This window comes from Notolepis coatsorum (assembly GCF_963971535.1).
Source record: "Notolepis coatsorum genome assembly, chromosome: 3".
NCBI lineage: Eukaryota > Metazoa > Chordata > Actinopteri > Aulopiformes > Paralepididae > Notolepis > Notolepis coatsorum.
This window is the reverse complement of record NC_140167.1, coordinates 37,051,197-37,068,025: the sequence shown is the minus strand read 5'-3', so window position 1 is coordinate 37,068,025 and position 16,829 is coordinate 37,051,197. Positions and strand designations below refer to the sequence as shown.

The 16,829-nt window shown below is 42.6% G+C and overlaps 1 protein-coding gene across 2 annotated transcripts in view; it reads right to left on the bottom strand.

The window, feature by feature from the left end:
• Positions 1–16,829, bottom strand: part of slc35f4 (solute carrier family 35 member F4) — a gene marked incomplete at its 5' end in the record, with an annotated part of 78,192 nt that overhangs the window by 14,234 nt on the left and 47,129 nt on the right. For both annotated transcript variants that reach the window (XM_084309749.1, XM_084309750.1), the window contains one exon: positions 2,227–2,527. In XM_084309749.1, coding sequence (XP_084165875.1) covers positions 2,227–2,527 — 301 coding nt within the window. The remainder of the gene's footprint in view (positions 1–2,226; positions 2,528–16,829) is intronic.

Here is a 16,829-nt window from a genome sequence, read left to right as displayed (position 1 = left end):
TGAAACTGGTTAAACAGGCTTCATTTGGGATAAATAGTTGGTGATTGCGTTCACGTCGAATTAGTCATCCTCGGAATTAAATAATTATAATAATAATAAATATGACAATATTTGTATCATTAAAAAATAAGTTTTACATATGACTCAAATAGGCATCATGAGCACTACACGAACACTGCAAATGAGAACTAAACCCAATCACCCGGATAGTGGAATAGACTCCAATATTCCATATACCGTCTTGTTCTATATTGTTATTATTTATTGTTGGTTTTATTTGTAATTGTTATTGGTCAAATTTCCCTCGGGATAATAAAAGTATTTCTATTCTATCGATATTTATTTCTTACATTGCTTAGTGTGCACATCGTAAGAGCCATAATATCATAGAGAACAAAACGGTATATGGAATATTAATACAGTGTATTCCACTATAGCTACATCCACACGATTAGGTTTAGTTCTTATTTTTTATTTAATTTTTCTGACATGGTTTGTTGAGTCATGACTATAAATGTAAAACGTAATTGTTAATGATACAAATATTGTTGTATTTATTATTATTGTAATTATTTAATTCCGAGGATGTCTGTAGAATTGAAGTGAACACAATCCCCAAGGATTTGTCCCAAAATAAGCTGTTAAAAACTTGGGCGCACACTAATACATCCAGATATAATCGTATTTATTATCATTATAATTATTTAATTCCAAGGATCTCTGTAGAATCAAAGTGAACACAATCCCCAAGGATTTCCCCCAAATGAAGCCGTTAAAAACACAGCCGCACACCAGTCTGTCCGACTTACGAGTGCCTTTTCGAGTTCGTAAATCCTGTTCGTAGCTACGACACAAAATTACGAAAATAAGCCGTTCAAGAATGTCCAAAAAGTTCGTAAATCGAGTTTGTAATTCAGTTTGAGAATGAGGTCCATTAAGTTGAATGGGATCACAATCTCCTCATTTAAACAGGTTGTTAACTAGCTAAAGTGTTACGGCTTCACCTCCACAACCCTCCATACCTGCCTCACACACCCCCTGCACTTCAGCTCAACCCTCCATACCTGCCTCACACACCCCCTGCACTTCAGCTCAACCCTCCATACCTGCCTCACACAACCCCTGCACTTCAGCTCAACCCTCCATAACTGCCTCACATACCCCCTGCACTTCAGCTCAACCCTCCATACCTGCCTCACACACCCCCTGCACTTCAGCTCAACCCTCCATACCTGCCTCACACACCCCCTGCACTTCAGCTCAACCCTCCATACCTGCCTCACACACCCCCTGCACTTCAGCTCAACCCTCCATACCTGCCTCACACACCCCCTGCACTTCAGCTCAACCCTCCATACCTGCCTCACACACCCCCTGCACTTCAGCTAATAGGCACAGGTGAAACAAGTTGCACTGATGGATGGAGACTCCACACCTGCTCCCACTCTACCCCTCTGCCTACAAGAAGCATGGATCTCCATTCATTCAGCGTCAGATCTTCCATAAGAATGGCCTGGCAAGTATCCTCCAAGTTATTTACACGTTATGCTGTCTGTGTTCGTGTTTTTGACGCTGTAGTTTCCCGTGTACAATTCTCTCGTGATTTTTTGACATTGTATTTTCCGGTATACAATTCTCTCGTGATTTTTTGACATTGTATTTTCCGGTATACAATTCTCTCGTGATTTTTTGACATTGTATTTTCCCGTATACAATTCTATCATGAAAACTTATTTTTTTCTCTGTGTCCTCCACAGCCCACTACCTCCAGCGACCCCCACCAGCCACTACCGCCAGCCCACCAGGCTAAAACACCCACGCTCACCGTACCCCCCCCCCCCCCCCCCTACACATTAATAAACACCCTATGGGGTTAAACAGTATTCTGCCTCCCGTCTATTTTTTCAATTTTAATACCGGCTTCAATAGAGAAAATATACCAGACACCGACACTATCGCTGAAGATCGTGAGCCGGTCACGGAGCTCCATGCAGCTCCGAAAAGGAAACTGGCAGATTTTTCTGGGGCTTCGCAACGCTTCTGTGTCTCTGGTGTAACGTCAGCTACCAACTGTTACAGCCAACGCTACTGTAACTACTGTTTGCAAAATTTGCATTGTGGTGGTAGAATAGGAGAACTGAATGAACAAACCCTAAACATTAGGGACAAAAAAATAACACATTCAATTCAGTTTCCCATTGAAAGACAATTCTGTGGGCGGTTCACCTGAATTTCTGGATGGGGGTCTGCTTGTCCCGTGTGGTCGCCAGGTGTCCCGAGTAGTAGATGGGGAAGAAGAGTATGTTCCAGTTGCTGCTGAACCAGGAGACGAAGAAGGGACAGGAGAAAGACTGGAAGGTCAGTTTGACCACCTGAGTGGTGCCCACCCAGGAGGAGGAGACGCACAGGACCACCAGGAGACCGCCCAGCACCTTCAGGGCCGTGTGGGCACATCTCTTGTAGGACGGGCCGTTCCCGCTGGTCTCGCTGCCGGGAGTCTCGGCGTGGGACTCAGAACCTTCCTCTCCTAGCGGGGGAACCAACACAATACAAAGCAGAGGGAGTGTTACAGAGGTGTCCCATGCAAGGGGGCTGCTATTAGGACGGAGCCACGCCGACAAGCCCTAGATTTAAAATGAATGCTCAACTTTCCATTTTTAAACAGATAGAAAAATAAATATATGAACGACCATGAAACATTTTACTTTGTAATATATTTAAAGCAGCCTAAGACAATGGGTCTCATTCTCCAACGGACTTACGACAAGAAATTTGCTCTCAGGGCCATTTGAGACATCTTAGGGCCGGTTGTGGGATTCCCCAACTGTCCCTAAGCTTGGATTCGGCCGTGACTGAGAGCAGGATTTAGGAGTGCTGAGGAGCACACTTAACTTGACAGACTGGTGTGCTCCGTGTTCTTAAGGGCTTTATTTGGGAGGAATCATAGTTATTCCTTCATGTCAACCCTACAGGCCTCCTTGGAATTAATTAATTAATCATAATTAAAATAAATATGACAATATTTGTACGATAAAAAGTTACGCATTTGATGTCGGAAAAATAAATAATATGGATTCATCTGATCACAGGGCAGCTGGATTAACCATATCTGAACCAGCTATTTTGGACAAATGTATAATGACTTAATTACTCAGATATTCAAACACAATTATGCAATTATTGTGAAATGATTGAAAATAATAATTATTTAATGCCTTCTGTGGAATTTGTATTCCTTATTTGTTAAATATCTGTTTTATTGATTAATTATTATACATTTGAAATAATGCAGGTTATAGCCAACATTCAATATATCCCATTGATTGGTACAATGGGACAGACATTTGTTTTATATAGCTATAACCTGCATTCTTTCAAATATATAATTAATCAATAAAACAGATATTGGAATACACTATGTAGCTAGCCTACGTGTCTAATGAATGAACAGTAGGCTTATATTATTCTAATTACTTGTTTAATTAGGATTTAGTAGATACTATATATATGCTCTGCCCTATATGTACAGTAAGTACAGTACACATATTAAGGCCGCCAGAGTCGGGCAGCGGACTGGTGGACTGTACTATTATCAGTGCATTATCTGTGATTTCCTAATAAAACAAGTCATTAGAATATAAGCCTACTGCATTCATTCATTACGCACGTAGACTATACAGTACTGCGAGTGTGTGTGTGTGTGTGTGCGCGCGCTGCGGCAGGTGGTCACGAGCTGTAGTAGCCTGTATATATGATGACAATACATTAATCTAATCTCATTTTGATCGGTCGCAAAGCGCTTCCGCCACCATTTTTACACGGCTGCATCGCATCAGTTGCATTTAATGAGCTGGACAGGTGTGTCTAAACTCTCGACTTTTTGCGATTTCATTTGCACACGGCACATAGCCTGGCTTATAAGGAGCTCTCGGAGGCGTGTCTTGTATGCAAATGACCTAGACGGGAACGCGCGTTCATAGTGACATTCCTCATCGCCGGCATCCCAGCTGGGATTGTTTGGGCCACTTAAGACAGCTTCCCCACGCGTTGGGGAATCAGGCTGTACTTGTCATTGATTCTGTCTCAGTCGGTTCCAAGATGGTTGCCCTAAGAGAATTCTTTGGGAAATGTTGGAGAATGAGACCCATTGATCTTCCAGGCTGAGTTTCCCCAAAAGGGGTATGATGTATGCCCTGTGTAGGCCCTATGTATGATGTAGCCTAGCATGTGACATCCCTTACTGAGGGGTACAGCAGGTAAGCATGTATTCAAGTTTCAAGTTTGTTTTTATTTGTCACGTATAAGGTACATGTACATTACAGTGAAATGCATGGTTCTGTATGAGCCCCTGGGAATGTGCTTCATACAGTAAAAAAGTAAGTAAAATAGGAATAACACTATACAATATAAAATATATACAATACAATATACAAACTAAAGTACAACAAATAAAGTATTGATAAATAGTACCTTTGTTAGCACTCCCAAAGTTTACATTACCTGCTGTACAGGCACTAAGGCGAGGCTCTGTTAAAATGTGTTGGCTTAGCTTAGCATGAGGATGGTTACCTAATGTATGTCACGAATAGCATCAAAGGGTCACGATACACAACAGCATAGTATATGGACTCATTATATTCAGACGTGCACAGAAACCAGATGCCCAGACAAGTTAGAGTCAGACTGACAACAGCCTGACATTCCACAATAAAGGCATAGGGCCAACGTTGTCGCTCGTGACAGCCTCCTCCATCTTCTTGACTGATACCACAAAGCTGCAGTGAAAGCTGCAGTGATTAAATTAACTTTGGGATCTCTGAGAACAGTGAACATTTTAATATTTATAGAGCAACCTAGATAGACCTATTGTACATTATCTCTATACAGGTACTGGTAGTCAGACAGACATGCAGGCAGGCAGGCAGGCAGGCAGGCAGGCAGGCAGGCAGGCAGGCAAGCAGGCAGATACAGATAGATAGATAGATAGATAGATAGATAGATAGATAGATAGATAGATAGATAGATAGATAGATAGATAGATAGATAGATAGATAGATAGATAGATAGATAGATAGATAGATAGATAGATAGATAGATAGATAGATAGATAGATAGATAGATAGATAGATAGATAGAAACTATTAGCCTACCACAGCTCTGAATATGCATTCCTATAGTCAGTGATCTGAGAGCAGAAAGCTAGACTGCTGCAGTGCGTAGGGAGCATGGGCCACCCTACTGTAACACACCACACACATCAGACTCACCACTGGCAACCTGGGATAGGGAAGGGAGATGCTAAGGATTTATTCTGAATCGTACTCATTGCAGCGCTCCTTTTGCCATCAAAGCAGAACTGAGAATGGTGCATTGCCTTAATGGACTGTAGGACTGAAAGGCGTTTGGCCCTTAATAACTCAGCAAACACAGAATGTGTAAATGTGTGTGTGTGTGTGTGTGTGTGTGTGTGTGTGTGTGTGTGTGTGTGTGTGTGTGTGTGTGTGTGTGTGTGTGTGTGTGTGTGTGTGCGCGTGCGTGCATGCATGTGTGCATGCCTGTGTGTGTTGCTTGGATGATGTGAGGGTGGTTCCGGAGTGAGAGAGCCCAGATCCGTTCTATGGCTCTCAACAGTGTGATCATTTTACACCAGGCCAGGAATAAAAGATGACATGTGCTGGGTGTTTGCTGCTGCTTGGTCTCAGTTTGCTGGCTCAGCACTTGACGCTCAGCCCTGCCATTTCCACCATGGCTGTAGACTCTCTACACACGACACAAAATGAACACTATATGTCGCTATGTGTTGGCTTGAAAAAACGTTGTGTTGTATTTTCCAATCAATCAATCAATCAATCAATCAATCAATCAATCAATCAATCAATCAATCAAGCAATCAAACAAATCAATCAATCAATCAATCAATCAATCAATCAATCAGATTTATTTATAGAGCACATTTAAACATGACACATGTCAACCAAAGTGCTGTACAGAGGGTAGATACACATAGATGCATCTAGACAACATATAGAAAACAATCACATCTCAGTTATACAGACACACAAGCCAACAGGGCATGAGTCAGTGTGAATCGGGAAATGCTAATGAGTAGAAGTGGGTTTTGAGTCTAGACTTGAAGGCATCTGTCGAGGGGGCAAGCCTAATGGAGGTGGGGATGCTGTTCCACAGTTCAGGGGCTGCGACAGCAAAGGCACGGAGCTTAAGGTTAGACCTCCGGACTGTCAGGAGCCTCTGATCGGCTGACCTGAGGGACCTGGTGTTGGAATAGGGGGATAGGAGGTCTGAGATGTAGGAGGGGGGCTGACCATTAAGGGCTTTAAAAACGAACAGGAGAACCTTAAAATGTATTCTGTAGCGTACTGGAAGCCAATGAAGGGAGGCAAGGACAGGGGTGATGTGGTCTCTCTTGCGGGTTCCGGTCAACAGTCTGGCAGCAGCGTTTTGTACTAGCTGTAGGCGGGACAGGGAAGACTGGTTGATACCTATATAGAGAGAGTTGCAGTAGTCTAATCTAGCTGAGATGGAAGCGTGGATAACTCTCTGAAGGTCTGCAGGGGAGAGAAGGGCTTTGAGCTTAGCAATGGTGCGTAATTGGAGAAAACATGCCTTCACCACTGAATTTACTTGTCTGTCAAACTTAAATTTGGGATAGAAAATGACACCTAGGTTCTTGACATAGGGCTTGACCAGGGCGGACAGCTTGCCTAGACTGTTGGTAAGGGTGGTGACAGTGTCTGGGGGACCAAAGAGGATTATTTCACATTTGTTTTCATTGAGTTGTCAAATGTTTTGCGCCATTTACAACATTTAATTTCATCAAGGCAGGATATGAGATTGTTGAGTAAAGACTGGTTATTGGGTGTCAGAGAGACATAAAGCTGTGTGTTGTCAGCATAACAATGAAAGGAGATGTTGTGCTTCTGAATGATTAAACCAAGGGGTAGCATGTAGAGAGAGAACAAAATCGGGCCAAGGATGGACCCTTGCGGGACCCCACAGGAGAGAGAGGCTGGGGGGGAGGAGCAGTTGGCAATGTTGACAGCAAAGCTTCTATTTGTGAGATAGGAGGAGAACCATGTTAATGCAGTGCCACTGACACCAACCCCATGTTGTAGACGATCTAATAGAATGTCATGATCAACAGTGTCGAAACCTGCACTCTGCAGCATCAAAACAGAGCAGTCACGATTGTCAGCGACGAGGTGTAGGTAATTTGAAACTTTAAGGAGGGCTGATTCTGTGCTATGGCCAGTCCTAAACCCTGACTGAAATGTCTCCAGGATGTTGTTCTGGTTCAGGTAGGGAGACAATTGGCGCAGAACGACCTTTTCAAGTATCTTTGACAAAAAAGGAAGCTTGGAAATAGGCCTGTAATTACTGTGCTGGGTGGGGTCAAGGTTTGTTTTTTCCAATAAGGGCTGGACTACTGCATGTTTAAAGCAGGATGGAACAGTACCAGTTGCCAGGGAGCTGTTAATGATGGAGAGGATGCTGGGACTGGTTGTGTGAAAAACCTGTTTCAGGAGAGCAGTGGGAACAGTATCAAGGGGGCAGGTTGCAGGTTTCATAGAAGAAACTATCTCTGTGAGGGTGGGTAGACTGATGGGCTGAAAGCAGGCCAGGGTGGATGAGCAGACCAGAGGGACAGCTAAGTTACGTGTGGGGGGTGAGATGTTCCTTCTGATAGCCTCAACTTTGGTAGTGAAAGAATTTGATAATTCCTCACACTTAGTTGGGGACACATCCAGGCAGGTACTGGGGGATAGTTGATGGTAGTGAACAGGGTCCTGGGGTTGTGGGAGTTGTTGAGGAGGTCAGACAAATATATGACTCTCGCCGCTTTGACCGTTAGCTGATATTTAATGTGACTGCCCTAAGCATTTCAAGTGAAACTTGAAGTTTGTCACGTTTCCACTTCTGCTCACTTCCTATACTCTTTTCTCTGGGCCCTGGTGTTGATTGAGCCAGGGCTGTCCTTTAGGCTTAGGTTTTTTCTGTCTAAGGGGGGCTACAGAGTGGAGAGACAGGTGGTGTTGAATAGGGATGTAAGCTATTCAGTGCTAAGATGGGAGGGAGAGACTTCAATAGTGCAGGTGTTAGGGGCAGCTAGGGAGGCAGTGGAGAACTTACTGGCAGTCGAGGGGTTGATGTTGCGAGATAAACGTACAGGGGGAGGGGATTTGGGTGTGGGGAGTGACAGGGATAAGGTAAACACAACAGCAAGATGATCAGATGAACATGCATTTGTTATGATTAAACTGGACACTGGAAAACCAGACGTTAACACTAGATCTAGTGTATGGCCCAACCTATGGGTAGAGTCAGTGACGAGCTGGGCAAGACCAAACGAGTCAATCAGATGTAAAAGGTCCAACACCTTGGCTTGGAAGGGCAGCAATCAGCATACATGAATGTTAAAAAGGTCCACTGTTTCTGAAAGTGAGAAAGACAACCTTATCCCCCTCACTCACTTATTTTAACACCCCTAGGATCCTGAATGTAAAGGGGAATGTTGTGCGTTTAAACAATTGACAGTTATTCCTGTGGCAGTTCAGTTAACATTTGCAAACTTGCACCACTCTCTCCTGTCAGTCACCCAGATAAAAGAATGTAAAAATACTGTAATTTTTTTTTAAGATGCTATAAAACGAGTTCACACATCCAATTACCTTTAACGTAATTTACATCCAATTATATTTATATTCTAGTATTGCTAACAGGTCTGAACCTAAATGTAGGCCTAAACCTCATTCACTGTCTATGGGGCAGCCCCAGATCACACATTTGACGGGTTGTCTCTCTAATTTATATAGCTCTGGTGGTGCATGTTCACAAACATTGACGGGCCGGGGCACAGAATAGGTGTCATATGGGAATTCATCAAATGGGTGATGTCACACAGTGACAAAAAAAGAAGAAGAAAAAAAACAACATTTGTGGTAATGAAATGTTCACGTGGCAACGTGTCTTCCTGCTACTCCAGAGCCACTCAGGGCTCTGCGTTATCAGTTCAGTACGTGCAAAGAACTGTAAGCAGGACTCCAAGCAATATGAGTACAATTAATACCTCTGTCATATCCAATAAAACGACTACTTAGATCCGAAATCCTTTCCACCAGGATAACTTGTATCGGGGGAAGTGTCTGGGCTGCAAAGTAAGCAGTGCGGTAATAGCCTCCAACAATCTGTGTGATGGCCGTGAAATATATTAAATTCTATTCCAAGTGGTCTTAAAAAGTCTTAAATGTAACTTATCGAAAACCTGCAGGAAACCCTGTGTTAGATTGAAAGGTGATTTAAAGATTTAAAGTAGCCAAACTTATCTTTTACGTGAATGAATACATGAGGTCACTGCTGGCGATTGATGAGAGAGCATTAAAGTGCCGGCTGTGCTTGTCATATGTGGCAAATTGTATCATTCACTCACAAAAGTCATAGAAGTGGGAATCAAGCCAGCATAGAACTGGCCTTGTGTCGACCCACTCTGCAGCTGAATTTCCCAGCCCTCTATAAGCTTTCATATACGATGGGAGAGAGGGGGGGAAAACATAGTAATAACAAAACGATAGCCGTTAAACAAAACATGGTCATAAACTAGACACGTGCTGTCGGTGACCAACAGCGGGTATGTCTCCGAACGGCCCAAATGATCAATTCATCTTTTGTGACCATTTGAGCTGTTGAGGAGTAATTCATGTTTTTAGTTGGATGGAAATAGCAAGATGACTCAGAACTTCTTCTTTTTATTTGAGTATTGAACGTTTGGCCTGATGGTGGCGCTAGAGGAAAGGTAAAAATCAATAGGATTCTTCCTCTTGGGGTGAATGTGCACGGCAAATTTGAAAAGATTCGGATGAAAGCTGTTAAGAGTAGGGATGCACCGATCCCATATTGGTATCGGTATCGGCCGCCGATATCAGTAAAATAGCTGGATCGGGCATCGGTAAAAAAAAATATATATATCGGATTTTTTTTTTTATATATATAAATAAAATAAGATAACCATTCAGTACATTTATATCTATGTGTTCATTTGTTACATTTAGTTTCACTAAGTTAGGAAAGTAATGTTTTAAGTCAAGCCTGATGTTGCCTTGCACAAAAGAATGATCCCAGTCTCTTCCACACAGTGACAGTGAGGCATACAGTTTATTAATTGAATGAATGAAGTTTATTTTCTGTCTTTGTTTACAACAAATCAAAAACACACTTGTGATCCTTTACAATTCTTAAAAACAAAATATATTTTAATATTAAAAAAAAAACGTGGATACGTTTTCTTTTTTTGTAACTTTTTTGGAAAAGAAATTTGGACAATGGGTATCGGATCGGTATCGGCCAATACCCAAACCCAGGTATCGGTATCGGGACTGAAAAAGTTGGATCGGTGCATACACTAATGTGAAAATGTAACATTTGGCCTGATGAGGGCACTAGAGGAAAGGTGATGGGGGCACCAAAATCAATAGGCTTCTTCCGCTAGCGGTCATGAATGTGCACCACAAATGTTAAAATATTTGAATGAAAGCTATTTGAGTTATCATGTTAATACAAAAAGTCTGCGTCGGTCTGGGTAAATCCATAATATCCACTGTCGTTCTGGGATATGATTAGAGCCTGTTGTACATGTTGATGGTCAATGGTAAATTAACTGCATTTATATAGCGCTTTTATCCAAATCGCTTTACAACTCATGCCACACTTTCACCCATTCACTCAAACATTCACACACCAATGGCAGAGGCAACCATGCAAGGTGCCGACCTGCTCATCGGGACACTTCGACACGCTGCCAGGAGGAGCCAGAATCAAACCGGGAACCTTCTGATTACCAGACGATAGGGATGGGTACCGAATTCTGTACTTTTGAGGTACCGAACCGAAACATGTCGGTACTACCGAGTATCGATTCAAGTGAGATACAATTTTTTTTTTTTTTTTTTGCTTTTTTCTTTTCATGTCAACGTTCACACGCACAATATATGCTTACCTAGGATTTGACTTGATTCAACAACCAAGCAGTCGGAGCAATGGCAAGCCGAAAACGGTCGAAATTGTAGTTATTTGAAGTTTGGATTATTTTTTTCACGACTGAGGTAGGTAAATAAAGATTTTTGAGACTAAAGTACCGAAAAAAGGTACCGTTGGGTACCGGTATCGATTCACAGGTACCGGTACCGTATCGGTTCAAATGTGAAAGGTACCCATCCCTACCAGACGACCACTCTACCTCCTGAACCACTGTCGCCCCTGATGTCATCGAGCATATATAGTTCAAGGTTGTTGGGTCAAAAGGCACAACTCAGTGGAGGAGCCTCATCAATACTGAATAGATACAACTATATACTGCAGGTCTAGCCAGTATAACCCACAGCAAATGTGTCATTTGATTTGAGGCAACATGTTCAACATATTTTTTTACCTAAATATGCAATTTAACTGATAGATATACAAAATGTATTTATTTATGTTAATTTAATTGTGTGGATGTTTCCATTTCTGCAAAATAAGTATGTACATTTTGTTTGGTTTGGTAAACATTGCAATTAGTTGCAATGTTAACGATGTGTGTAGGGGCAGGCACAAATAAGAATTTTCTTCTTCTTCCTGTTCCTTGGAGCAGATTAATATGTACTGTTGGACTGTAATAATTCCATGTACGAATAAATAAAAATTAAATGAAATGAAACAATGGCAATTTTACAGTTATTAGCTATTAACTCAAGTCAGTTCTGTTGTACAGTTAATTTAAAGATCAAGTGTATATTTCCCTCTAAAGTCAAAGTTGATTAGTCACATACACATTATAGAGTATACAATGTTACTGAAACGCTTCCTCTGTATGCATGATGCGGTCAGTGAGTAGTGTACAGGTACTAGAGTCCTCATTTAGGACTTTAAGAGTACCTTTGAAATCTTTTACCCAAATATACACACCATGCACTCAGGGAACAAAATAAGTACCAGCCAACCGCCAATGGCTGGTAAAAAATCTGCCTGGCTGGTAGTTTTTAAAATCTACCAGCCAAATGGCTGGTAAGTCAAAAAGTTAAGTTTGTTCCCTGAGAGCAGAGCTACACAGCAGTGCGCCTATTTTGCGAGCCGAAATAAGTCTGTGGTTTTTTCTTCTTCTCACAACGGGTCAAATGCATCTAACATGCATTGCATCGTCGCCATTCCTTTATGCCCACATCGCCCGAAATGAACGTTATGTTAGCGTAAGCTAACAAGCTAATCCTGATCAGCGGCAGAGCCATAGAGAACAGCAGACAGTGTGGACTGGGGAAAGGGAAATGGGGGGGGGGGCACTCTCCCTTTCTCTGTGTGTGTGCGTGCGTTTGGAAAGACGATGAAGTCACTAGTCAGGACTCAGGAGAGGAGCATATTGTAGTAAACTCAGGATTACTGAGGATGCACAGATAATGTTGATATTCAAATATAAAAAGGTTTCGAGAGGAGTGGAAGTTTGAAGACAGACTAGACTACAATATGATGCGGGGGTGGTGAGTTGAAACAGTGTGTGTGTCCCCGACCCCACTTCTATGTTTCAATAAATTATTTGCATTTAAAACTATTAACGCTGACTCATTCCTTCAGTCCACTCAAAATTATGCTAATTATTTTTTTTTTGGTCCACTTTTTCTCCCATTTTTTCTATATTTTCTCCCATCCCAATTTCGTATCATCCAATTCAACCCTCCCCTGTCACGAACGCTGTTTCTTGCCTCCCACAAGCCGGCTGCAATGTGGACTAAGTCATACATAGCACAAGTCCCCTCCGGTACTTGAGGTAACAGCAGTCGCATCTTTTCACCTGCGCAGCTCGATCTCTCAGTGTCGAGGAGTAACGCGTGGGAGGCTCACGCTGCCCCCGACACTTCCTGATTCTACTGCGCAGGCGCACCAACCGACTTGTAGGAGTCGCTTGTTCACAACGTTCGATCCCCACCCTTCAGTTTTCCCTCCCCGTAATACGGCCAATGTGTATTACTGCGGACGACCAGCTAAACTGAAAACAATGTGGAGAGCTGGATTCGAACACGCGAATCCTAGCGTCTCCACACTGGTGGCGAGTGCCTTGCCCACTACACCACCTAGCCGCCCATTATGCTAATATTCCTTATGTTGTTTATGATATTAATTGAAAATAGCATATGAGAGTATTATATAGTAATAATAACAGGCGATATACTAAAAAGCTATTTTTAATTTTTGGCTGGTAAAAAATCTGCCTGGCTGGTAGTTTTTAAAATCTACCAGCCAAATGGCTGGTAAGTCAAAAAGTTAAGTTTGTTCCCTGCATGCACTCTTACAGATTCAAAGAACGTACCACAGTGTAGTGATTTAACTGTAGCAGTGCTGTAGCATTACGTTTCCTACAGATTAGAGAGAGCTGCATCATCCCCCAGTGGGGAGCATGGATCTACAGTAGGAGGTGAAAGCTAAATGTTGGAGACAAAGAGGGTATCTATTCTACAAGGCTCATCTAGGGATTAAGCCTAATCAGATTCTATCACAGCAAGGATTCTCCATCAAGCTAATGAGGCTTCTAATTTGACATTTTAATTTCTGAAATGAAAACAACTGGAAAACTTTTTTTGAAACACTCTTTGGCAGCCTAGCAAGAAGCAAATAAAATATTTTCTTCAGTCTGTAAATACTGTCATTTATATTAGATATTAGTGACTGCCAATGTCACTAACTCACTCACTCGCTCACTCTGCCATTCATTCATTCATTCACTCACACTTAGCCACTCTGCCCCTAGTGGTGGCTCACATGCATGGCACTTTGTGTAAGACCCCTTTGTATCTATGTGTCCTTGTTATCATCAACAGATCGTGTAGATTTCCCTGTGTCAGGCATAGTAACATCTATCCTGAGTTAAAGCGCCTGGCAAGGTAAATTCCTGATTGGCTCCTAATTATGTAATTTTGGATCTTAAAGGAACACGCCAACATTTTGGGAAATTAGCTTACCGTCTTCTCCAGAGAGAGACAAGAAGATATATACCAGTTTCCTCTCTGTGCGTTCAGTAGAAAGCTATCTGGCTGCATGTTAGCCTAGCTTAGCACAATGAATGGAAGCGGACAGTGCCGGTTAGCCTAGGCATTGTCCAACTAACACCTCTAACCGGCTAGGCTAACGTGCAGCCAGATAGATTTCTACTGAACGCACAGAGAGGAAACTGGTATATATCTTCTTGTCTCTCTCTGGAGAAGACGATAAGCTAATTTCCCAAAATGTTGGCATGTTCCTTTAAACACCTAAAAAGTATGAGAACATGTGTAACTATGTAACTATTTAGAATATTGCCTTGCCTCCCCTAGACAGGGTTTAGCCATGCTGTGTCCGGTTTCTCCATTGTCTTTAGAAGTTAGAACCTGGCCAAACCTGGCTGGACCCTGGCTGAGACAGCCACCTTTCACAACCTGGCCAAAGCCGGCTTGGACTGTTGTATCATCATGGGTTTAGCTTGTGTACCACACGGCGGCACGGTGGTGTAGTGGTTAACACTGTTGCCTCACAGCAAGAAGGTCCAGGGTTCGATTCCCACTTGGGGACCAGGTTTCCATGATGCCAGGTACCCAGGTGGGGTATCTCCCAGGCCCCTCTGTGTGAAGTTTGCATGTTCTCCCCGTGCTCGCAAGGGTTTCCCCCCTGATAAGATAAACCCAATGGAAAAACATGCACAACAACAGATCGCTAACACTGTGGCGTCCTTGACGAAGACGGAAAGGAGCACTTGGATTGGTCCCCGGGGCGCGGCTCACGTTGACGCCCTATCTGCTCCCGGCTGCCCATGGGGGGAAGGACGACGGGATGGGTTAGGCGCAGAGACTCTATCGCATCGGCGACTGAGAAAAAGACAATGCATGTGTGCGTGTGTGTGTGTGCCGCTCCAATTGCATGTCCAGTTCGTTGCATGCCGATTAAAGACCCCATAAAGAAGTCCTGCATTATTATTATTATGGTAGTGTGAATTTTGCAAGAAACCCATACCATGCTAGACCATGGCTAGCCCCAGTCAGGCTGAACATAGTGCACATGTTTCTCTCCCTTCCCTTGTTTCTGGGTTATAGTTAGGCGTGGCTAAGCAAGACATCTGTAGACTCCTTTACCTATAAGCCTACTGCGAGGGGCAAGTGGGCTGGCTTGAGTTAGACGCGTGCTTGAAGAATTCAATGTCCAGAGTGCTCGTATCATTTTCGATATGCCAATCCTTTTATTGACCATTATCAACCAAATAATATAATACAAAAAACTCTTTTCCTAATTACACTGAACGCCGACCTATACGGCACATCAACACGAACACGACAAGACACGGTCAAAAACTGTATGGCTATTCCCCTTTCGCACCTGGGGCTCGTCACCCACTGATCGGTATATATGGGTAACCACCCCCTGTGGTGGTTGCCATGGTGACTGATAAAGCCAAACCTCTGCACCGTGAGTTAAAATAAAACTAAATAAACAGAAGGGCATTTTGGCTCCAACAACATCTTTATTACATAATTAGATTCTGCATCATCTCCTACATCAATCATATTTAGGAGAAAGATGATTGATGTCTCTATGTCTCCTAGCAGACAACACTTCCAATTGTCACGCTGCACTTTTCTTTGATTTTAATTAGATTGAGAATTAAAATTAGCCTGACATGGTTTGAAAGCTACTGTGTTAAGCTAACTAGCAGACTGGGGTTACACCGCCAACATCTGTATTAATCACAGAGTTGATAAGAATCTCACAAGTTTCGCATAGGAAAGCTAATGCTAACCATTTCATGTAAGTGAATGGAAAATGCTAAAATGATTAGCGCCATACTCTGGGAGGTATAGTTAAATAAAAACACAGATTTGGGTGGTCTAACCTAGTTTGCTAGTTAGTCAATTAGTCAAGCTTTCTAACCAAGTAGGGTCCATTTGATAGATTTGGTCGTTGGCAGTAAAACATTTTAGTGATTGAATGGAAAATATAATGGCACTTGAGCTGTCAATCAACCAAGATCTGATCACGCCCCCCACAATCCTGAGAAATGGTTTGAGCAGCCAAATGAGCTGTTTTTGAGCTGGGTTTTACAATAGTTATGAACAACCTTTTTTATTGAAATGCTGATGGATGCTTAATATGGCACTCAAGTTTGATATGATAGTATACATTTGACAATTTCCTAAGTCAGTTTTTGGTTTTGAGGTTTTAAAGCACACAGGCAGAAGCATGACAGACTGATCCAGTGTCAGGATGAGGCTATATTAAAGCTCAGCTAGTATTTGTTGTCATTAATGTAGTCTTATTGGCTCTATTTACATTTTCACAACAGTCTCATAACTGACTACGGTGCGGACTGCTGGAGTTACTCTGGTGCATTGTACTGAAGACAAAATAAACACAAGTAAACCTTGACCTACAAAGTCATTGTTGTGCCCATGAGAAAACACACAAGCAGATGGTTAGCCAAGCTACATACCCATGCATACTGTAATACACACAGCACCTTTTGTTTAGGTACCATAGAATAGATTATTAGAGAGGTAAAGGTAAGCGGTGCACAGGACTGCTCGTGAGACCACATCCACCCCGTTCGCTGACGACACATCACCATAATTCATTACAAAATATATACTCTGTAAAGCGATATGTTAGGCGCACCGATGGTGTTTCCCTTTCATATGCCACACACCGCCATACCCCATCCACACCATCCATTAAAGAGAGCATACACTCTGACAGTGTGACGCAGTGGGTCTATGTGGACCCTCACATTTCAAGTGCTTTATCCCCCACCACGGAGACAGGCTGACATT